This window comes from Protopterus annectens, chromosome 9.part0 (assembly GCF_019279795.1).
Source record: "Protopterus annectens isolate FY-2018-M chromosome 9.part0, PAN1.0, whole genome shotgun sequence".
In the NCBI taxonomy this organism is placed as follows: Eukaryota; Metazoa; Chordata; order Ceratodontiformes; family Protopteridae; genus Protopterus; species Protopterus annectens.
The window spans coordinates 1,693,997,292-1,694,022,586 of NC_056743.1; the positions used below are offsets into that span (position 1 = coordinate 1,693,997,292).

General features: G+C 37.9%; 1 protein-coding gene across 4 annotated transcripts in view; it reads right to left on the reverse strand.

Annotated features, from left to right (window-relative positions):
- Positions 1-25,295, reverse strand: part of PDE4A (phosphodiesterase 4A) — a 1,515,730-nt gene that overhangs the window by 2,269 nt on the left and 1,488,166 nt on the right. For all 4 annotated transcript variants that reach the window (XM_044084565.1, XM_044084567.1, XM_044084568.1 and 1 more), the window contains one exon: positions 16,142-16,324. In XM_044084565.1, the coding sequence (XP_043940500.1) occupies positions 16,142-16,324 (183 nt within the window). The remainder of the gene's footprint in view (positions 1-16,141; positions 16,325-25,295) is intronic.

The window sequence follows — 25,295 nt, forward strand, 5'->3', positions numbered from 1 at the left end:
TTCATTAAAAATAGTGATCTGTGTACTGTTACACCAAAGAGTAGAACTGAATGCAAAATAAATAAATAAAATAATAAATGAATAGATAAATAAAATGAAGGCAGGAGCTGTTGAAGGAATTTAATTTGGAATATGCTCCTGGGATGGGACATTTTAGGAATAATGGACATATTGGGGAGATGAATGCTCTACCAGTACAGGTAAAAAGTGGACAAGACTTGCAAGAGCAGTGACAACATAAAGCTTATTTTGCATAACAAAATAAATGCACCCCCCACACACACATACAAAGCAAAAGCTTTTTTGTGTTTTTTTTCTAATATAGATTTACATTTGTGTAAAGAAGAGTAACAACTGTCACTAACAAAGACTGCAAGCTTTAAGCCTTGTAAATTCTGAATTTGCTTCATAAAAGTACTTAGAAATAACTATTCTTGCATGTGTCCCTGTTTACTACTTTTTAACAGAATACTCATTGCAATACATAAAATGGCCTCCAGATGGCAACAACATACCAGTGTAAATGACAGCTGTAGCCAGAAAATACAAATTGACTCTAGTCGTCGTCACCATCTTCATCATCATCATTATTATCACTGTTTTATATTACTGTTAAGACTTGCTTCTCTTTGTATGAGCAGTTTTTAAAAAGTCTGCCTGTTTTCAACCCCTTGCACTTTACATGCATCATTGCGTCACTCTAACCCCTCCCTACATCCTGAACAGCGAATTCTTACATAAACCCTTTTTAAGGATTTGAATACCTTTTGGCACATATCCTTCTCCCTGCTATATTTGTCATCTCCTTACAAAACATAACTGTACAATACATTTGAGCACATTGCAGGGATCAGCCCATTTACACGGTTATCACAAGAATAAGGAAATAAAGTACATAAAAAATGTTTTTTCTAAAATTCACAGTTGGCTGCTGTCTTGATGCTGTTATGGAATGCCATTAATATATTTCTGATATGGACAGCAGGGACAGCTTGTTTATCTGAAGAAGTTGCACAGACCTTCAGAGTTTTAAGAAGTGACAGCAACTTACATAATAACAAATACCATTTAGCTGGGAATATTCTTTATTTCTAAAAGCGAGCTGAGCTGTGCAATACACTGCTGATCTACATATCTGTCTCTCACCATTTTAACTCAATAATCAAGGTAAAAGCCAAAACTGTTTAAAGACAAATGTCTGGAATCAGGGCACTTCTTCACTATGGCTTGTACTGACATGGAATGTTTACAGAATAACATGATTTGTATTAGCATGCATTTTTGATCATCATAGGAGGTTACTCGGCTATCAACCCGGAGGTCATTCCAAGCCTAGCCATTTCATCCCAATGTCATACCATACATACTCTAGTGAATACCCAGAATTGTATTTACTAATGACTGCCTATGTCCAGGAGGGTTGTGGGCACTATCCCCAATAAGAATTTATGGTGCCCTATCCACTCATCCAGGTTTCTTTTGAACAGTGCCACAAAGGTGCTCTGCCTCACATAAACTGGCACCCTATTCCAAAGACACATCAGTCGCTGGGAGACACATCTATCCCTCCAGCACATTCTATTCAAGTTGCAGGCCATATTTATCCCTAGAACGGATAGCCCTAGCCCAGTTTGATTTACGGATGTGCAGCAAATTTATTAGGTTTGGGTCAGAGATTGCTCTGTAAACCAGGCATAAGTCTCCCCCAAGAAGTGTATTCAGTATGGAGTATAGTGACAGGGACTTTAGTTGGTCTGCTGTACAGGAAAGGCAGAATTTAGATGCCTCATTATTTAGTGGCTGTAATCTTTAATGATTTAGAAGGCTATTGCGCATTTGTGAGGGACTGGGCAAACATTTTGAGGCAAAATTGGCAAAGTTCTGCAAATGTAGTACAAGTTGAAAGATATGCAGCTTCGCTCTGAAAGGATTATATGCATGCTTGTGTTACATCTACACACACATGCACTCTCACATGCGATGGGTGATGAAAAGAAGGAGGCGGGGCAGGTAAGAGATTGAGAGTGCAAAACGGAGAGAGGATGGGGTAAATCAGTTAGGATAAAAACAGCTGTTAAAATTCCTCTACTGTTACACACAGAATATATATTTGCACTTTGATAACTAGATAAGCCCACAGCCATTTTCAGTGGCTACCTTTGAGGAAAAACTCCAGCCAGTAAAGATATAATAGATGAATGCACACTTCAAAACCCTTAAAAATACACATAACAGTAATTTTATGTTCATACAGCTAGCATTACACCGACAAGACCACCACCATGTCTGCAAATGAGAAGCAGAAGCAGGAGCCATATGTTATGTGATGTATGCATACTCTGGGTGGTCTCATTAGGGCTGCCAGCACCGGCATCAAGTCTGTGTGATTAGATCTACTTGTAATATTACAGACAGGAAGATTTCAGGCATATTGTGAAGGGGAATATAATACTGTTCAGGTGACCCACAGTTAGTGCCAACAATTATTGATTACAATGTGTGTATCTTGAGGGAGGGCCTGCATGTGAAATACAAGGATTCAGTCTCCTGAAAAGACAGGAGGGAGAAGTACTTGGGGCAAAAACAGAGAACAAGATTGGGTGGGTTTAAAGTTTAAGGTAGAGAAAATATTAGATGCATGGTCGGTTAGATTTTTTTGTGTATGGAGGCAGAATTAAACTAATCTACTCGATGATTTCCCGCACGTACTACATCTAGGAAGAAACATACAAATCATTCCTTTAAACAAGATATTTGGGGATATCCATCTAGTTTGTGACAGGTATAATTGGAAAAGTAAAAGACGAAGGATTGCAAAGGAAAAACCTAGGGTGCGAGGGAAAGCTGGAGGATGGGTTATGACAGACTTCAGATTCTTTGTGACCACTATAAACACTGGGCAAAGGCCAAGAGGAATAGAAAATAAAAATTTGGAAAAAGTGGTTTTGGGTAAAAGGCTGTAAGAGTGAAAATGACAAGACAGTGAATAATGCGCAGGGTGATACTGCAAGATAATCCCCAGGGATCTGTGGTGGAAGTGCCCTACAGGATTAGACAGGAGGATGGAAACCTGGCAGAAAAAGCATGTTAAAAAGGTACGGATCTTATGTGATGAATGGTCAGGTCAATACTTATCTTTTCCTGCTGCTAAGGAGAAATTTAATTTACAGAAAGGAGACTGCCTGTTGTATCAGACTACACTCAGAGCTAGTAATCAGAATATCTACAAGGGCAAGTAGAAGATTACAAGAGGTGAAAGAGAATTACGAGGCAGACTTAGCATTACGTAAAAAGAGAAGGATCAAAATTATCTGTGGGCAGCTGTTGGATCATGCATGTGAGCAAACTTTTAGTATGATGAGGGATCCACAGAGTAAAGAAAATGCAGTATCATTAGAAGAGTGATATTGAAATGGAAAACAGAAAATGTCGGCAATGTTAAAAGAAACTGGCCAAGTTGGGAATCAGGATAGAAAGATAGTGTATGGGTGGTACAGGATGCCTGTGAAGATTTATTGAGGAGGGCGTTATCCATTCAGAGTCTGCCCGAGGTGAGACAGAGGAAAATGATGATCAGATGTATATGGGGTAGATGTGCAGGGAGGTATCCCATTGTGGAAGGAAACAAGAGAGTTATGGGAGAAACTACTGGGGAAGAAGACACCTAGTCAATATTAATTGTACCTCTTGGAAGTGCATAAGGAGAGCAGATGGGCTAGAGGTGAAAGACTACAAATCCAACTGCTGGCTGGAGAAGTGAGACAGCAAACAAGGAGCATTGATATGGGTTCAAAACTGTGCAAGGGACTGGGACGTGGTTTTAACAAAAACAGCAGTCCTGCCCTTCTGAAAGGACAAGCATTCTTCAAGGGGAAAACTCTTGAGTCTGGGCTTCAACTGCATCTCAGCCATTGGAAGTATATTAGGCTTGTACAGTTCATCCTAGAATTCTGTTACAGATATTCTGAGTATTAATGAGTCTTAACTTAAGCCCCTTCCCTAAATTACCATGCCTCATCAGTAGGAGGAACTAGATGTACATTAAGTGAAGATGAAGAAGGACGCAGGTTATGTTCATCCTACCACAAAGAGTAAGATTTACTCTGGTGTGCTGCTGTAGACAGTTTTATCCATCCATAGCAGAGAGCCTTGTCACCACAATAAACAGGACATACTGGAGGGATAGATTCCTGTCCCAGAGACTTCCCATACTCTGGAACAGGCTACCCATCTATGTCAAGCAAAGTTCTTCATTAGCACTCTTCAAGAAAAATCTTGATGAGTGGATGGGAAATAGGAAATACACCCCGGGGATGACTTCTGTGTCTTTGCTTGACAGTGGCACAGGAAAATAACTTTCTTGGGTGGTGTAAGTCAGGGAACCTTGTTGGCTAGGCTTACATAGGCCCTTGGGCAGATAGCCTAGAAACTACCTATGAACCTATACCTCAAAGCAGCCTGCTGCAACCCCAAAATATGTCTCAGACCTGTAGAGAAGGATGAACCTCCGGCAGGAACAAAAAAACATAAACTTACAGGTGCTGAGAATTGTTTATGAAGGTAGACTGCACTCTGTAAATAATGCTATATCTACTGAGGCACACACACACACACACACACACACACACACACACACACACACACACACACACACACACACACACACACACACACGCACACACACACACACAGTGATAGAGAGTAACGATAAGGAGAAAAAGTTAAGGTTTTCTCAGTGCAAGAGGGCAACCAGGACACCTTCTGTGGCACCAGCTGCATTATAAGGAAATGCAGGAGCTGATCATCTGTAGAACTTTCTAGCAGCAGCATTGCTCAGTGGTATGTTCTAAGTGTGTCTCTTCTTACTTATTTATTTGTTAACTGGATAAGCTGGTTAAGCAGACAGTGTTGTCAGGTTGCCCCTGCTGACAACAGGAACTTCCACTTACTGGGTTTACCTGTTAACAAATTAATAAAAGAAAAAAAATAAAAAGTCATGGAGTAGTGCATTCAGAGTCTCTTCCTTTAACTAGCAAGTACTAGTTTGGATAAATACTCTTTTAGGCTACAGAATAGAAGGGTAACTTACTTTCAGTTCTCCAAGCTTAGAATGTTAGGACATTTAACTGAGAGCGCTCATGCTCTGTGTACACTCAGTTCTCTCTACAGCTTCTTGTCTCAATTAGTAATAACCACTTTAGTGACTCTGTTTTGTAATGCACTGTATTAATTGTGCACTTCTGTCAGTAAAAGTCGAATCTGATGAAGCAAAAATGTTTTACTGATTCATAGCTACAAGTAGCTATATTGATTCAACATATATGCATGTCAGAAATATTGCCACTGTGGGGCGTGGCCAAGATGCCAGACTGCTAGCAGCACTGAACATTAGCTCCGCTTATAACATTTTTATTCTGACAGGAAATTTAATCTAATTTTTGGAAATACTAATCCAAAAGTATATCAGAGGATTTGTGAATACAGGTCCTTTTAAATCCGCGGTGGTGAAGCGGTAGAGTTGTCGCCTCACAGCAAGAGGTTCTCCCATTCGATTCTTGGCTGGAGTGCCTTCTGTGTGGAGTCTGCATGTCCTCCCCACGGTCGAGTGGTATTCGAAAGACATGCGTAGGGTGTGCCTTCGTTGAAGGTTGGGCGTCGAGCTGGCACCTCGGCACCGTAAAAATCTACTGCCAATCATTAGCAGACTGGAGTTCCACTGTGGCGACCCCTAACTGGGAAAAGCCGAAAGAAGAACAACATTATTTTTCAAAAATTAGTACTAAAACATAAGTTTTTATTATTTTTTCCTGTCAAGAAGCTTTTTCTCAAGAAATCCAAGTATGAGCAACTCGAAGAACTCTCATCAGGACAGTGTGGTAAAGAAGGAGCTGCAAACATTAATAACTACTATTCAAGAACTATCTATGAAATGGACAAACTAGAGAATAAAATAAATACTATTAAACAAGACTGTAGTAAGCAGCTGGACATTCTTAGTGAAATGGCTAAAAAGCATTCTGAACAAATTGCTTCTATCGAGGAATCTGTAACAGATATGGATGGCAGAATGATGGAATGTGAAAGTCAAAATGAGTTTCTTTTGAAACAGAAGACAAAACTAACAGAAAAATTGGAAGACCTAGAAAGTAGGTCACGGAGAAACAACATTAGAATCTATGGAGTACCAGAAAAGGAAGAGGGAACTGATTATGATACACTTTCTTAATAACTGGCTTCCAACAGCACTAAATCTTCCTGAAGCCCTTTCCTTCAGTATAGAGAGGGCTCACTGGTATCTAGCAAAACCTGCTTCAGCAACAGTTTCTCCTAACCCCAGATCTATCATTGTTAGAGTTTTGTCCTCCCAAGATAAGGATTTGGTTCTGAAGTCTGCGTGGAATAATTCTCCCATCAAGATAAAGGACAAACTCGTTCGTCTTGACAATGACTATACTTCTTCTGTCAAATCTAGAAGGAAATAATGTGTTCCCTTGATAAAATCTCTTAAAAAAGTTAACAGCAAAGCACAAATTCTCTTTCCCTCCAGGATAAAAATATTTTTACCAGAAGGTGAGAAGATCTTTAGCTCTTTGTCAGAGGCTTTGGACTTTAGTCACAAGAAAAAAATACTAACAGTCAGGAAAACCTTCTATGTGGCACACCTCATCACTAAGGGCTTTTCATCCAGAAAAAGGAGGTCATTGTCCCACTGTACTCATCCCTCATTAGACCCATTATAGAATACAACGCCCCATTTGGTATGCACCTCTCAAGACATCTGCAACAACTGGAAAGGCCGCAGAAATACCTCACTAAAAGAATTACAGGCCTAAAGCAGATGCCCAATGCTGACCGCCTTAAAAAACTCCAGCTATACTCTGTCACATATCTACTTCGAGGCGATTTCTGCTTAACATACAGGGCCATGTCAAATCCAGAGATGTTGGACATGCTACACTTAAAGAAATCCCAATCCCTCAGAGCCACACGGTCCAGGGATCTAAACCTTGTCATCACAATAAACAAAACATGCTGGAGGGATAGATTCCTGACCCAGAGACTGCCCATACATGTCAAGCAGAGCACCTCTTTGGCCCTCTTTAAAAGGAACCTTGATGACTGAATGGGAGAATGGTAATTCACCCCAGGGATCATGTCAGTCGCCCTGCTAGACAGGGGTCCAGGGAAGTAAACAGTGTGGGAAGAAATAGCCAGGGAATTGTTATGGCTAGGCTTGTATAGGCTCTAGGGCCAATAGCCTAGTACCAACCTATGAACTGATATACAGGATATGGAATGGTCTACACAGAGTCTGAAAAGACATGCAACTAAGAACACTTGGACTGTCAATGAAAGTCAAATAAAAAATTAAAAGACAAATAGGATTGTTATCAACTAATACTAAATATTTTCTTGCAGAACTTTTTACTTAATATTTTATTGGAATACATACACAAAGGAAAGGTAAAGTGTCTTTATAGGTTCATAGGTTCATAGGTTCATACTAGGCTATCTGCCCAAGGGCATTTACAAGCCTAGCCCATCGTTTTGTCGCTTACGCCACCCCTTTAGTATGGGGAACTATACCCATTATTTTGCTGTGCCTCTGTCGAGCAGTGACACTGAGGTAATCCCTGGGGTATATCTGCGATCTCCCATCCATTGGTCAAGATTTCTCTTGAACAAGGCCAGCGAGGTGCTCTGCCTCACATGTACCGGGATTTTGTTCCACAGCATAGGGAGTCTTTGGGTGATGAATCTATCCCTCCAGCACGTCCTATTAATAGCCGTGTCGAGGTTTAAGTCTCCCGCCCTTGTGGCTCTGATGGATCTAGATTTTTTGAGGTGAAGCATATTCATCAAATCTGGGTTTGACATGGCCTTGTATGTTAGGCAAAGGTCACCTCTGAGCAAGCGGTAAGCGACTGAATAGAGCTGGAGTTCTTTCAGTCGGGCAGCATAGGACATATTTTGAGACCCTTTATCCTTTTGGTGAGGAACTTTTGTGGCCTCTCCAGCTGCTGCAAGTGTCGGGTCAGATACATTCCGAATGGGGCATTGTACTCAATCATTGGTCTGATGAGTGATGAGTAAAGGGAGACTATGACCTCCCTTGATCTAGATGAGAATCCCTTCATGATAAGGTGGGCAATGTAGAAGGTCTTCCTAACTACTTTAGCTACATGGGTGTCGAATGACAGACTACTATCAACCTGGGTCCCCAGGTCCCTGATAACTTCTTCTGTGCTCAGTGGATTGCCACCTATTTGGTAGCTAGGGGTAACCTTGTTTTTCCTGAAGGGTATGACTATGCATTTTTTGGCATTTAACTTTAGGCCGTGGCTCTGGCACCAGTTATCCGTTTCTGTGAGACCCTTCTGAAGGATATCTCCCCAGGGATCATGTCAGTCGCCCTGCTAGACAGGGGTCCAGGGAAGTAAACAGTGTGGGAAGAAATAGCCAGGGAATTGTTATGGCTAGGCTTGTATAGGCTCTAGGGCCAATAGCCTAGTACCAACCTATGAACTGATATACAAAACAAAGGTCTTTATTTTGCATAGGCATGTGTCTATGTATGTATACATGTGTGTGTGTGTGTGTGTTTGTGTGTATATCTATATATATATATATATATATATATATATATATGTAGAGAGAGAGAGAGAGCTGTGTGTGTGTGTGCATATATATATATATATATATATATATATAGAGAGAGAGAGAAAGAAAGAGGTGTGTGTGTGTGTGTGTATATATATATATATATATATATATATATATATATATATATATATATATATATATATATATTTTTTTTTTTCTTCTTTCATACCATATGTTTACTATAACTGGGGCACAGTTAACTTCATTATATATTCATTTGGGATACAAAAGTAATGCTATCTTACTATTAATTCATGATTTCCAAAGTAAAGCATTCATGTGTGTTAGTGGTGGGGTAACACTTTAGAGTTTACTGTTTAGTCTATTATGATTACACTGTATGGAATCCCCACAACAAAAGTGCCCTTAGGAGATGGCTTACTTAAGATAGTTTTGTTTCCTCTTGACATTTTTGAAAGATGTTCATATCATGATTAATATATATGTCTTTACTTAAAATCTGCATTTCTTAGTGTAATGTATCAATACTCAGTGCTTTACATTAACTAAATGCCCTAATTTTAATTCTTAACCTAATTTAGTTTAAGGGATGTAAATTATTGATTTATGGGGAAAATCTTACTTTCCCAACATTTTTAGAGCAGGGCTGTTCATGCTTTTTTTCACTGTGGAGGCTGCTCGTGCACTTTTTATGCTTCTTTAGAATGGAGAAAACTTAGTTGTTTGAAATTCCCGCCAAAAATGCCTTTTCTAAGCCTCCGTGACTGTTTCTTCACATGCACAAGCATCTACAGGGCACTAGCAGCAAGCTAGAGAAGCTGGAAGCAAGAATACAGTGAGCGATGACATCACACGACCTTTGAACTCATGCATGATGCAGAAACCAGGAAGTAAAGCTGAAAATGAAACTAAAAAAAAAAGTAACTGTTTTTTTTTTTTGGTTGTTTTATTTAATCTTTTATGCATCTAAAGGTATGGAATCACTTTAAATATGTATTTTTAACAAGCTAGGACTTTAATGAAGTGATTATTTTACTAGACTAATGAGGAAAATTGCATTTTAATGCTACTGTATGTCTGTTGCTTTGAAACACTGAAGTCTGACAGGATACCATTCTTTGCTTTGACAGCATGCCCTAAATTATAATATATTAATATTTGACAACTTAAACAACCAATTTCTTTAATATTCTGAATGCAAAGATATATATAGGACTGAGTCTCCTTTTCCCTCTGCTGCTTTCATGCTTAAGCAACTTTAATCTATATTAGGTATTCTCACTGGTGCAGATTAAAAGCAATATAATCAGACTCAATTGCAATGATAGTTATGATACCATGATTCAAATCTTTGTATGACCACAGATACTCTAGGAATGGATTGTTAAAATGTTCCAGGTCACTCTATTCTGTTCAATTAATATTAATAGACCAACACATACCCCTCCTTTTTTTTCTGTATTGCTATAGTTCTAAACACAAGAGACTGTAATACGGGTATAAAATATATATGTATTAGAAGCTTATGCCGATAAAGCAACTAGGTTAATTGGTGAAACTGACTCCTTATTTTCCAAAGCCTAGTAATGGTTTACACAATATTACATACAAATCTACTGTGATTGCCTGATGGACTTTTTATGTTCATATTTGTTTGAGTTACCTTAGAAATGCTTTACTGTTTGTATATACTACATTTAAAGCAGAAGCTATTTATGTGTGTTTTTGGTGTGTGAGATGGTGTTAAAGGGTGGTTTAGTTAATTTATTAACTAAACCTGGAACTTTAGGTTCCATGTATGTATGTATGTTTTCTTAGCTATAAGTTTCAGAATTTGTTTGTAAAGATTTTTGACTGATCCGTGACACACAACTTCATGAATTACTTCAAGTAATTATACTTGGAAGGTATTATTGATGCTCTAAATATAACTTTAACAAATGATGATATATAAATGCTTATCATTATATATTAATGGCTTAAATAACAATGTCAAAAGAGCTGGTTTAATTAAATTCATTAAAATGCATAGAGCTCAGATAATCTTCTTGCAGGAAACCTACTTGCTGGAGAAGGATTTGCAAAAATTATCATTTAATGGTTTTACAGTTCTCACGGATTCCTGCTTTAGAGCCAAAAGGAGAGGTACTCTTATACTATGGAATAATACTTATACACCACCTAAAATTTTAAACACCTTTTCAGATAAAGATGGAATGTTAAGCTTAGTAGTGCTAGAAGTAAACAAGAAATGCTTCACACTGGTAAACTCGTATTGGATTCCTGGTCTAGGAACTAAATATGTGAAGAAATACTTGGATCTCTACTTTACATGCAAAGGGAGAAATTATTCTGGTGGGAAATTTCAATTGCTTGTTATCAGATGAAGACACCTCTAAAAATAGTAAAGTTAAACCAATGACACAAGCTAAAAAGGAAACGGTTTTATAGCCTCAATGACTTTTAAATACATACATAATTTATGAGTTCAACATTCACGTCAATACACTCATTATTCTTTCCGATTTGGCACACAAACTAATATTGATAAGATTTTTGTGTCTAACACTCTTTACTCTAAAATAAGTGATGTTGCAATACAGTCATGTCCACTCTCTGACCACAATGCCTTTTTGTTCAGCTTGACTATGAAAAAAGATGATATGATAATTTTTCGAAGAATCCCAGCCTATGTTACTAAGTTAAAAGGTTTTAAGGAGAGGTTATTAAAAGAAATAAATGCATTTATGGAAAACAACAATAATGGTGAAGTAACAGATATACTCTGGGATGCATTAAAAGTTCACATCTTTAGTGGAGTTAACGCTTGGTATTTTCAAAGGAGAAAGGAATGGGACAAAGAACTTTCTGATTTACAAGCCAAAATAGATAAGTTGAAACTAAATTTAAAATCAAATGATAAAACAATACTTACTGAAATTTGTAAGCTAAACCACAAATATTTAGAAATATTGAATTATAAGGTTGCTAAAAGCTTAGAAAAGATTAAACTACAGTCCTATTCAGTAAACTCCAGACATTTACATAAACTAGCTATCAGATCCAAACAAATTAATAAACAAAATCACATTAATGAAATTAAATACAAGAATAATAACACAGTAAAAAGAACAAATGATTTAGGAGGTATATTAGAAGCCTTTAGAAATCATTATTGGTCAATCAATGACATGCAATCAACACTATATTCAGACGATGTAATAGATACATTTCTACAAGAAATTATCAAAACTAAACTATCAAAACAATAAAAATAGTACCCTAAATAAACAACTAACCTTAGCAGAAGTGAAAGAACAAGTTAAAAATCTGAAGGATAATAAAGCCCCAGGGTTAGATGGGATAAACCAAGAAATATATAAAATGTTCCAGAGCACACAATAAAGTTATTATTAAACACATTCTCCATGGTTAAACAAGACTTAATTTTTCCCTCCCTCGTGGAAGTACTCAATAATTTCCCCCATTCTGAAACAAGATAAGGACCCCCAACTATGTACATCCTATAGACCCATATCATTGTTAAATATTGATTATAAAATGTTCATGTCTATCCTGGCCAAAAGACTAAAGAATATATTACCCACTCTAATACACTTTGATCAAATTGGCTTTATCTTACATAGAAAAGTACACAATATTATTAAGCTACTATCTCTAATAGACATTGCAAACAAAACCAAGAAACAATTAACTATTATTAGTCTGGATATTGATAAGTCATTTTATTCCCTTAGTTGGTCATACTTACAAAAGAATTTTTAAAGAATTTAACTTTACATCAGATTTCACTAAACTAATATTAAATATTTATAGTGATTCTAAAGCATTTGTTAAGATTGGCTCATGTCTATCAACCCCAGTAAAAATTCATAAGGGAACTAGACAAGGTTGCCCTCTATCCCCATTATTTTTCACTTTATCAGTGGAACCTTTTGCTTCATTTATTAGAAATAACCCAAATATCAAAGGATTCCAAGTTAATGAGGGATACTGTCCAAAAGTTCAGCTTTTTGCTGAAGATATTCTACTAACATCCAGTGACATAGAAGGCTCTTTACAACATATCATGAATGCCATAACTCTATTTGGAAAAATCTCAGGGATCAATTTTAATCAAAATAAAACCAAAACACTTTTAATCAATAAGAAAATAAATAGCAATTTGCAAAAATACAATACATTCAACTGGGAAAATGATAAGATAGATTATCTAGGAATAAGTATTAAGAATAAATGGAATGAGACTATTAAATTTAACTTCACTAAACTGGTAACTATAATCAGTGACTTGACTAAAAAGTGGAACAAAATGTTTTTCACCATGGAAGACAGACTTACATTAATAAAAATGATTATTTTGTCCAAGATTTTATTTTACATACAATCATTGATTTTACCTCCTCCTAAGAAATTCTTTAAACAAATAGATTCCCTATTACTAACTTTTCTATGGTTCCCAAAGAAACCAAAAATAGCCTATAAATGACATGTTAGAGCCTGGGACAGTAATGGGATTGGCTTTCCCAACATAGAATTATATTTCAAATCTGTTATTATTAACATAATACAACACTGGATTTCATCCATATACACCTCTAGCTGGAAACAACTACATGAAATACATACAACTTCCTCTGAGAACTCAGAAACCCAGTTTAAGGAAACCTTTGGAATTAACAAAATATTTTGGATACTCCGTGAATATTGCTTATATAATAAGAAATTTAGCCACTTCTCACATGGTATAAACCAAATATTTTATATTTTCAAAAATATAATTGACAACAATTATAGTCTAAAGAACACCTTTTTCATTACATTCCCCATAGCTTATACACCAGATTGCCTAGATACCTTCAATATCAATAAGATGCGGAATCTTAAAGAGAATAATCTAAAGTTTTGGCACCAGTTTATAGACAATAAGAACATCCAACCAATTAACTTTCTCTTAGCCAGATATACTGTCTGTCAAGATAATTGGCTCTGTAGTCAATCTTTAAGACAGTTTGTTGAAAATAGAGAGTCAATAAATCTGGAAACTGATATTATACCAAGACTGATACAACTGTTCATATGGTGTAGTTCGATGAACATTGAACATAAATTAAGCATATCACCTGTATATAAAATCGTACGAGAAGACTTGATTACTTTTGACCAAGCTTTTTGGAATTACTCCATAAAGATTAACGGTAAACCTTTATCTAACGATAATAAGAAACAGTTATTAAATTCAATTAAAAACACTTTATTATCTTTATATTGGAGACTATATACCTGGAGATTTATTCATAGAAGCTTTTACACTCCACACAGAATTGACCTTATTAAGAGTAATGAAAGCAAATGCTGGAGGTGTGGTGATATTTTTGAAGCCAACTGGGTTCATATGTTCATCGAATGCAAAACTCTCACACAATACTGGAGTGATTTTAGACATTTCGCAAAAGCCCTGTGTTCTGATAACTGTCAGATTACTAGCTCTTTGATATTATTCAATGTCCCTACCCCAAGTGTAATTTCTAGACATCAGTTACCTGTTCTTTGGTTAATTCTAGCTATTGCTCGAAAAATAATTACAATGAACTGGAAAAATAAGCAAGACCTTATGTTTACTGAGTTTATTTCAATAGCAAAATCTGTATGTAAAAAAGAAATGCAAACTATTTATCAGAGATCATCAAATGTAACAAACAAAAGACTAGCTTACCAAAAATTGGAGAGATTGCTAGATAAATATTGATTACCTTTCTTGGATAAAACAAATGTTTATCATGGATGTTTGTATACAGTGTAAATAGTTATTATGTTTTATATAGTTTATTTTTAATATTTTATGCCCATGTTTATTAACAAAATTTAATAAAAATGTTTTTGAAAAAAAGAAATATTGCCACTGAATGAAAATCCATTTACAGGAGAAGCCTGAGGAGAAAGACAACACAATAGCTTAAGTAATACTGAAAAAATAGTATAGAGCAAACATTCTTACACAAAGATGAACATATTTAATATAATAAAACTATTAAATATGATGCTTAAAACTATTAAATATTTATTACATTTATGCTACATATGTTTATAATTATATTATGCATTAATACTACTACTGTTAAATTTAATATTATTAAATCTGTTAAATATTTTTATTTAATCTTGGCATACTGCGCAACTCTGATTGAGTCACTTAACCAGACAGTACTTTCCGGCTAGCCTTGACAAGAAATATTTTTGTGGGCTTACCCGGTTAACAAATAAAATAAAGCTAGACTTTTAAAAATATTCACTGATAAAGTACAAGGCAAACAGTATGTGTCTGAAAAGCATAGTTTTAAAATGCTAAACAGAGTAAAGCAATTGGCAGTTATGTGCGCTACATAAAATTGAAATAAATTCTAAAACGAATGCAACATAAAGAAGCACAAAGGGTACTTTGATTTGTAAAATAGTAATGTTTGTTGAGTCATTGTGGGTACCTTCATTTACCCTGACCTTAGCCTTACCTTTAAAGATATGAAAAGAAGAATGGCTGACAGTTATTTTATGACGATATACTGCTGCAGCAAAACAAATAAAACCCATTTGGGGAAGACGGTAAAACAGAACATAAGCAGTCAGGTTAGGGGCATACAACAGATTCAGTGGTGGAAAGGAAAGGAGGATGAAGTCATATAGTGTGGTAGGCAAGTGGATGGTCATAACCGTGTGCATGTGGACAATGTAAATACTGTACGCATATGTACTTGATCATTCTCTGTGTAAGCAGATCCCCAATCAACAATATATGCTTTTCTGTAATACCATTTGTAATAGGGGCCGGCACTCACATTAACCCTAACCTACTTCTTAAGGGAGGTGGGGTGCATTTATAAATCGTACTACAGTAAATGCAAGTTAAAGAATGTGTATATGACTGTTAAATTCTAATTCAATAACTAAACATGACATTCTATTAATATTACTTAATCCCTACTACTGTTGTATGATCTTGGACAAGACACCAAACCAATTAAATGTCAGGTGAAACAGTTGTAAGGTGTAATAATGATGCTGGCATAACGTTTCTCATTTTTGCTGAAGGTATAATATGGTCCAGCATTCTTAACTGCAAATGGTAACGGCTTTTTTAGTCTCAAGTAGGCATGCTGTCTAACAAATAGGTGATTTGGTTTAGGAGGAAGATCTAAGCTGAAGTCCTGCTGTCATCACCAAAAGTACTGGGTGGCCCCAAGCAGATTACTGAAAAACTCACTAGTTTAATTTGCTTTGATATAAGAATGGCTTGAAACATGCCCCAATGTAAAATGAGACCAAAGTGTCTCACCTTAATCAAGTACATTGTAATATGTAATGAACACTCTACATTTACAGTGACAAAAAGATGCGCATTTTAAAATCAGAATTACAGCAATGCAGCTTAGAGTCAGTTGTCTTTGTCAGTAATGTCCAACACAAAATACATTGCCCTTGGATCCAGTTTTCAATTTACCTGTGATTTTTCCACGGAGGCTGTGTGTTTATCACACATTGGACTAATTTCCATTCCTCTCTCACGTTCTTTGTCACCCTGTCTGAAAAACTCTTCCATAATCCTGTCTGTCCACTGTCGGTAGAGTTCCAGGGGCTTTGTAGGGCCACTCAGATCTGCGCAGTGTACCATATTCCGAAGGACCTATAAAAATGGAGTCAGGTTTAAGTTTTAACTGGAAATGATTTAGAGCAACACGAACAATTAGAAAAACAGATATAAACAAAGAATGCATATCATCACTATGCATACAATCAGAATTTTGTTATAGAAAATCATAAACTACATTAATGCAACACAATTCAGCAAAACATACAATGCAACAATAAAACTAGAACATAAAGAGGAGAAAAGTATTCAACACCTGTCAAAAATATGAAACAAGGGAACAATGATGATTCTTTAATGTTGAAAATTGGAAACAATCTTCAAATTAAAAATAAAGAAGAAAGTGAGTAAATAAATAAACACATAAATAAAAATATAATTCCCTAAAGAAGACCTTAAGTTAGACACCAGGCTGGCTGCATTACACTGCAAAATAGTAGCTATACCAAAGAAAAATGCATAACATGATTCGTGTTGAATGATATATTCTAGTAGAAAAAATATAACAATTTTTGAAGAGCCTACAGACTTACAAATCTATGGTATCCTTACAGAATTTTAAATATCCAGTATTTTAGCATAAGGTACAGGGCAAAAGAATTAAAGATATGTGGCAATATGGAAGGTGGCACAATGGTGCAGTGGATAGCGTTGTCACCTCACAGCAAGAGGTTCCCCAGTTCAATTCTTTGCTGGGGTGCCTTCTATGTGGAGTCTGCATGTCCTCTCTTTGTTTGTTTGGGTTTCCTCTGGGTGGTCCATTTTCCTTCCGCATTCCAAAGACATGTAGTAAGTTGATTGGACACTCTAAATTGGCCATAGGTGTGTGTCTGTGTGTGAGTGTGTGGTGTGGATGAACTACCTTGGCAGGGCTAGCCACCCAGTGATGTACACCTTGGTTCTACAGGATTGTCACTGTTGAAGTGACACCCTGACCCCATGTGCAAAAATAGGAAAATGGGGTTTTGGATGGATGAATGGATGTGGCAACATAGACTTCAATAAAAAAAGAATGAGGCATCAAAGATTTTAATACTACACCACATTAAGAACCGCAACACGGTACTTCAAAAATAAGTTTATGTATTTTGACACTTTGTAACATATACTAAGCCGTTTTAGTTTCCTTCCTCATGCCTTATGTCCTTCTTCATGGATTTGCCCAGTCAGTCTATGAGGCTGTAAACATTCCCAGATCCAAGAGTTTGGGAATCCTTGAATATTGTAAAAGTGGTTCCCATCCCTAAGGGTAGTAATTTTGGAGTGGGGAGCCTCTTTATCAAAAATAAGGGAGGCATAACCAAAAGTCCCATGACATCAGAAAATAAGCTGTGAATTCTAAATAAATAAGGTGAATGTTGCAACTCGATGCGTGTGTGTATGGTGGGGAGGGGTTCTGTGTCCCACACTCCTATAACTTCTATATACTACCTCTGATATTGCTGAACATTTCACTAGGGGGAGTACCATAAAACACCACACCTTTGGATTTAGTATATATTCTACATTTTCACACTGACATTCCCTCTCTTTCTTAGATCTCATTTATGGTCCTTACAATTTCATGTGACACATCAATGAGGGAGGCAGGAACCTTCCATATGATAGAGCAATATTACTAATGCCATGGGTATTCAGCACACGGCTAATTACATTTTGGTAGGCCATGGTACACAGTAACCTCCTACAGGACAGACCACTACCACTGTCATGGGTATTCAGTTCAGGAATTCACAGGTTCATAGCTATATACTAGGCTAATGACCACCAGGGCCTTTAGAAGGCCTAGCTGATTAACCTGATCCAATTTTGTCCCTATATATCATGGGTTTTATTATGTTTAGTATGTTACCAAGTGTCTAGAGGTTATGTCAGGGTGTATACGTTAGTTTGAACATTACTGTCTGCCTCTGTCTATCAGAGACATGGGGACCAGACCCAGGGTGAACTTCTTATTTCCCATCCACTGGTCAAGGCTGCTCTCAAATAAGGCTAGGGATGGACTCTGCTTCATATAGATGGGGAACTAATTCTACAGGATGGGGATCCCTCTAAGACATTTATCTCTCACCAACATGTCGTATTTATGCCATAAGCTAAATTTAAATTCTTGGATCTAGTGGTTCTGATGCTGTTCATTTTGTGGATGTAAAATAGGTCCATCAGAGCTGGACTGGAGAATGCCTAGTATGCCAAGCAGAGATTGCCTCTCAGTAACCTGTAGAAGACTGAGTATAGAGATAGGGCTTTATGGTGATCCATACAGGACATATGTTTATACTCTGGATTCTCCTGGTAATAAACCTTTGTGGGTGTTCCAACTGTTGCATATGTCTGGTCAGGTACATGCTGAAGGAGGCATTATACTCAATGATGGTTCTGATAAAGGCCAAATAAAGTGGTACTATGACTTCCTTTGACCTGGATGCCATGTCCTTACTGATAAGTTGAGTGACATAGAAGGATTTTCTTACTACCTCGCCACATGTTGCTCAAAGGCCAAATTACTGTCTACATATGTTCCCAGATCCCTGACTACTGAGTCAAATCTTAGGGGTGCCTAAACGATGGAGTAATTCGCCTGGGTGATTGTTTTCCCATAAGGCAATGTGATGCCTTTCTTGGCAATGAGTATAAATCTGTAACTTTGGCACCAGTCATTTGTCTGTGTTACAGATACTTGTGTTGTGGTGGTAATCTATGAAAGCTTCCAATTTGCATTCATCTACGAACTTGGTCAGCCAAACTCCTTGACATTAGCCTTTACCTCTGAGAAGTAGATGCTAAACAAGAGAGGTCCTAGCACAGAGCTCTGAGGTACCCTGCTGGTGAAGGTGGCCTCATCGATCCTGACTTCCTGGGTTCTGTGATACATACTCTTTGGCTGTTCGCTGTACACAGTTAAACAGACGAGGTGCAGAAGGCCTAACTGTCATATTTTTAGGCTATTCTACTTCCTGGATTATCCCCCAGCATACATTAATGATCCCGATCTTCCATTACAAGACAAATGCATGTTGGGTTCTCCCCCTCTAAGAAGAAAAAACAGACACATGTATCTACACATTTGCTCATGCTTTAAACATACTGCCACTAAATAAATATTCACAATATTAGATGTAAAACAATATCTCTACTCTAGTTTTATTTTTCTCCTTGGTACACTTCATAGTACAGTGATTAAATGTGTATTTTACTTGTTGTATACTATGCCAGCACTGTGATTATTAAATAATTACAGTATTAATTGTTTAACAACATTCTAACTGTATCATTAACTGTAGTAATTGGAAGAATTCATGGGGCAATGTCTTTAAATATAGTATATTCTTGTTCATGTTGTTTACCTGCTTCAACTCTACATAAAAGTTATTTCATAGTGCAATTTACAGCTCCTCATGAGTCATTCTTTGTTTACTTTATCAACATACGTGTTGCCATTCCATACCACTGTTGTTTGTCTAACACTTCATTTTTGTATTTTATTTGCAGATTTTTTTGACCGTCTTCCAGGCAGTGTCTGAAATTGGTCCACTAGTATTAGTCAACTAGCGTGGCTAACAAACTTTATAAATTACTAAATAAACAAACAAATAAATAAAATTCTATCCTGATTAGCGGCAAAGTCTGTTTCTGAATGCAGGTTACTCATTTCATAGTCAGAATCCAAGAACTTTGCATTTAGATCATACGACTAAGATAACAGAAACATTAACAGAAAAAAAAAACAAAACAGTCAGATGAGGACTGAATGTCATTTTTTATTTGCAAGGCAGCAAGATGCAAGAAGTGCTGCTTTATTCTCAGTTCACAATGACACAAGGATTTAATTTTTGAAAACTCAGTGGACCTGGCATCAGGAAGAAAGTTAGTTGTACTATCATCTCATTAGGCCTGCAGCATCCATAGTATTTGCATGAAAATGCCACTTGCATAAAGATATGTGGTGAATAATCTAGCTCCCAACTGTAGGCAACCAAGAAGGCCACACATGTGTAAAACAGAAAAACATACAGGTATAAGTGAGTTACATGGTCAGGTATAAGGGGGTGGGTTGACGGCAATTATAAACATAGAAGCACAGCTTTTAACTTAAAATGAAAAGAGTTGGTCTGGATGACCAGTGGTATATACCAAGTGCCCCAGCTGCAAGACAAAATGACACTACACAGCTGCTCAGCATTGCAAAGAGCAAACAGTAAAGTGTGTTATTTCAATAATACAAAGCAAAATAAAAAATATACAATCTCAGCATTTTTGTAGGAATAACTTCAACCCCCCTTGCACTCCTGACATTAGGGATGGTGCCCCTGCAGCTCTGCTACAAACACATTATAAGCGAGGTCAAAAGAAAAACCCTACCACCATGTATGCACAGACATAAACACATGCACACACACATTGTGATGTCATAAGAAAAATCCTACCACAATATGCAGAACAAAATTGTCTGAGTATTGGTAATGTTACGGAAAGTGTACGATTAGGCCTGGGGCAGGATTATGGTTAGGGTTCAACTTAATATACATTAGTAAAGTGAGTGTTTGTGAGTTAGGGTCAGAGTAAGGGTGTGTGTGTGTGTGTGTGTGTGTGTGTGTGTGTGTGTGTGTGTGTGTGTGTCTGTGTCTGTCTGTGTGTGTGTGTGTGTGTGTGTGTGTGTGTGTGTGTGTGTGTGTGTGTGTGTGTGTGTGTGTGTGTCTGTCTGTGTCTGTGTGTGTGTGTGTGTGTGTGTGTGTGTGTCTGTGTCTGTGTGTGTGTCTGTGTCTGTCTGTCTGTGTGTGTGTGTGTGTGTGTGTGTGTGTGTGTGTGTGTGTGTGTGTGTGTGTGTGTGTGTGTGTGTGTGTGTGTCTGTGTGTGTGTGTGTGTGTGTGTGTGTGTGTGTGTAAGGCTTTTCATCACCTGTGCCAACTCAGTAATATATGCTAACCCTAATCATGCCCATACCCCTAACCTTAGCTCTACTCTCTACCTTACGAAAAAACATTTAAGTAACACTACAACTACACAAAATAACTCAAGACACACACTGCATGCAACAACACACATGCAACACTAACTTTATCTCCCAACGTAGCCCTTACTCTGACCTTAACCCACAAACAGACACACATAAAACTAAATATATCCCCTTACATAGCCCTTATACTAACTCTAACCTGCAAACACTCATAAAAACCCTTCTACACCAATGTCAAAACTTTCGGTATATCTGAAAGTTTCTGCATTAGCAATAAAAGCTGTGTGTACCTGCCACAATCTATCTTCTTTCATTCGACAGTTGCAACAGTCAAATAACAGTGTGCTCAACAAGTTTTATACTGACAGAGAACCTTCATTAAAAGCAACATTGAACTGTATCCTGGCTGGCAATACACTCATGCACACATGTATATCTACCTGTATCTATACCTGTATACAAAGTATGTATGTATACATCCATCTCTCTCTTTCTGTGTGTGTGTGTGTGTGTGTGTGTGTGTGTGTGTGTATATATATATATCTATATATATATATATATATATATATATATATATATATATATATAGTTCCACTTTATAATCTTGAAATACTGAAATATCGAACTTCAGTATCGCAAGACTATAAAGCCAAACTTTCTAAATACCGAAATTCCAAAAGCGCAAAAGTGAAAATTGCTAACGTAAACACACCATATACCACACAACACATACACAATCCTTCTGACACTAGAACAAACAAACAAAACACACACAAACACAAAAACACAAATAAACAAATCTACCCTACAAATAAACAGGGGGCAAGCCTCCCTGCACTCCCTATGTGGGGGGCTGTGCCCTACACCCCCTGCTACTTATATATACTAACTCTGAGGTTGCACCAAACAGAAAAAGACAGTAAACTCACCACCCCACACTCTATAGTCCCCTCGCACACACATATCACATATATACAAACACCACCACTTTCAACACTTAAACACTCATACATTCACCTACTTACCCTAACCCACAACTAAAACTTCCAAACACACTCACATACACTCCAATACCTACCCAAACCCACAAAAAATATTCACTTACCTCAATCTCCATCCAAATCCACACACCACACTGCACATCAGGCACACAGTACATCCCACGTCCCGTACTGGAACACCATAACCGCAACTTCAACATTTCCGGATTCGCGGTTATGAAGTTTCCGTATTTAGAAGATTCGACTTCATGGTCTCGAAATACTGAAATTCAATATTTCAGTATTTTGAGATTATGAAGTGAAACTATATATATATATATATATATATATATATATATATATATATATATATACACACACACACACACACACACACACACACACACACACACACACAGATACATACACCCCCACACACTCATTAACTGTAAGAGATTGCTACACCTCAGAGTAAGAGGGATTTGGAAGAATAAACAAGACCTCTCATTTATTGAATTTATAACTCTAGCTAAATGTGTGTGTAAAAAGGAAATCCAAACTGTTTTTATTAGAACATCTAATATAACTCATAAAAGACTAGTCTGGAAGAAAAGTACAGTTGTGTACACTTACCATAAATGTAGATGTTTGAGTGTATTCACTGTTGCATTCATCACATTTGGGTTATGTGCCTGCAGGTTGCCCTCAACCGGCCTGAATACAATACCAGAGTCTTGTATTCTTGCGTCGGATACTGTCTCTTCTTCCATGATGTCAGGTCATCAGGGGTATAAAACATGCAGCTGACACCATTACATCAGTTTTTCTTGCCCCAGATGTCAGGTGCCCCCACAATGGGAAGCAATTATATGTTATGGTACACCTCCATCAAAACGCAAATACACCAGAAAAGTTAAATACACCGAACAAGAGGAAAGGTAGAGCCAAGAGAAGTTAGGGGGCTGGAGGGAGGGTAACCAGGACTGCAACAGTGAATACACACGAACATCTACATTTATGGTAAGTGTACACAACTATACCATGTTCTTCGTGTTTCACTGTTGCAGTCGTCACATTTGGGTTGACTCCCAAAGCTAAGGAAGGGAGGAGGAAGTTAGAGAGCATTAGGGCCAGCTATTAAGCCCTGCAAGACTGCAGTGGCAAAATCAGCTCTGGATTTAGAAAAAATAGGCATGTGGTAATGCTTGGTAAAGATATGTACGGAGCTTCAGGTAGCAGCTTCTAGGATGTCCCTGGTAGGGACTCTTCTGAGAAAGGCTGTAGAAGTAGATGTAACCCTGGTGGAATGTGATCTTATCCCCTGTGGGGTAGGTTTTCCATGGTGCTTGTAGCAGAAATTAATGCAATGGGTTATCCATTTAGAAATGGTTTGCTTTGAAATGGCCTTCCCCTCTGCCCCTGCAGCAAAGCCAACTAGCAGCTGTTCAGATTTTCTGAGAGGCTTAGTCCTGTCCAAATAAAATCTAAGTTGTCTGTGCACGTCCAAAGAGTGCAGTATTCGTTCTTATTTGTTTTGTGGATTAGGGAAAAAGTAAGCAAATGAATGGACTGACTTACGGCCACACTAGACACCACCTTGAGCATATAGGAAGGATTGGTCCTGAGGGAAACCCTGTCCACATGGAAGACAATGAAGGGTTCCCACTGCCATGATGGCCTGTAATTCAGACACTCTTCTTGCTGAAGTGATGGCTCGAAGGAAGGCTGTTTTCCAAGAAAGGAATTTCAACTCTGCAGTTGCAGCTGGCTCGAAGGGAGGAGAGTGAGCTTTTCCAATACAAAGTTAAGGTCCCAGGCTGGAGTAGGGGCTCTCCTGGGGGGTCTTAAATTTTTGGCCCCTCTAAGGAATTGCTTTAGCAGGGGGTGAGAGAAGAGGGGTGGCTCAGTATTATAATGTGCTGAAATGGCAGAGGCATGAATTTTAATTGATGAGAAGGATAGGCCCTTGTGGAGCATTTCTGTTAAGTACTGAAGAATATGAGGTAAGCTGGGAAGCGTTGTGCCCATCCCCTGAGTCTGGCTCCAGGAACAGTATCTTTTACACTTTTTTGCATAGGATTTTCTAGTATTAGGCCTCCTTGCCTCCAGAATGACATCTAGCACCTGCTTACTGAGGGATGTTATTGGAGAGCTCAAGGAATTAGCCAGGCTGCAAGGTTTAGGGTTTGAAGCTGAGGGTGCAGAATCTGGCCTGCCTGCTGGGTTAGCAGGGAAGGGGTCTGAGACAGGTGCCATGGTTCCAGCAGTGTCATACTGCGCAAGAGGGGGTACCAGTGCTGGCGTGGCCAGTCCGGTGCAATCAGTATTGTCCTTGGCTTGTCCTGTTTGACCTTTTGCAGAACCTTCAAGAGGAGAGGCAGAGGGGGAAAGGCATAAACTGAGAGGCTTTCCCAGGTAAAGGACAGGGCATCCACTTTCCAAGCTTGAATGTGGGAAGTCCTTGTGCAGAATTTGTCCAATTGGTAGTTCTGATGGGAGGCAAACGGGTCTATCTCTGGAGTCCCCCATTTGTTCCTCAAGAGGTTGAATATTTTTGGTTCCAGTGTCCATTCGTGTGGGTCCATGAGATTTCTGCTTAGGTTGTTTTCCAGTGAATTTAACTTGCCTGGCAGGAGCTTGTAGGTGCACTTGGTAGCTCAAGGCTGTGTTCCACAGAGTCATGGCTAGTCTGCAGAGAGGGTACGAGTGGGTTCCTCCCTGCTTGTTTATGTACCACATAACTGTGGTGTTGTCTGTCTTTACCAATAATTGTCCTGGAAGAATGTGGTCTTTGAAGACTGTCAGGGAATTCTGCACAGCTAACATTTCTTTTTGGTTGATATGCAGGTGCATCTTTCTGGGGTTCCATTTGCCCTGAATGCACTGCCCTTCCAAGTGAACCCCCCATGCATAGTTTGATGCATCTGTTGTTAGGGTTTGGGTGGCAGGAGGTAGAGTGAAAGGGAGCCCCTTGTTGTGGTAGCAGGCTTCTGCCCACCAAAGGAACTCTGTCTTTATACAAGGAATTATAGGACTCATGGATTCCAGGTCCTGAGAATGTTGACACCAT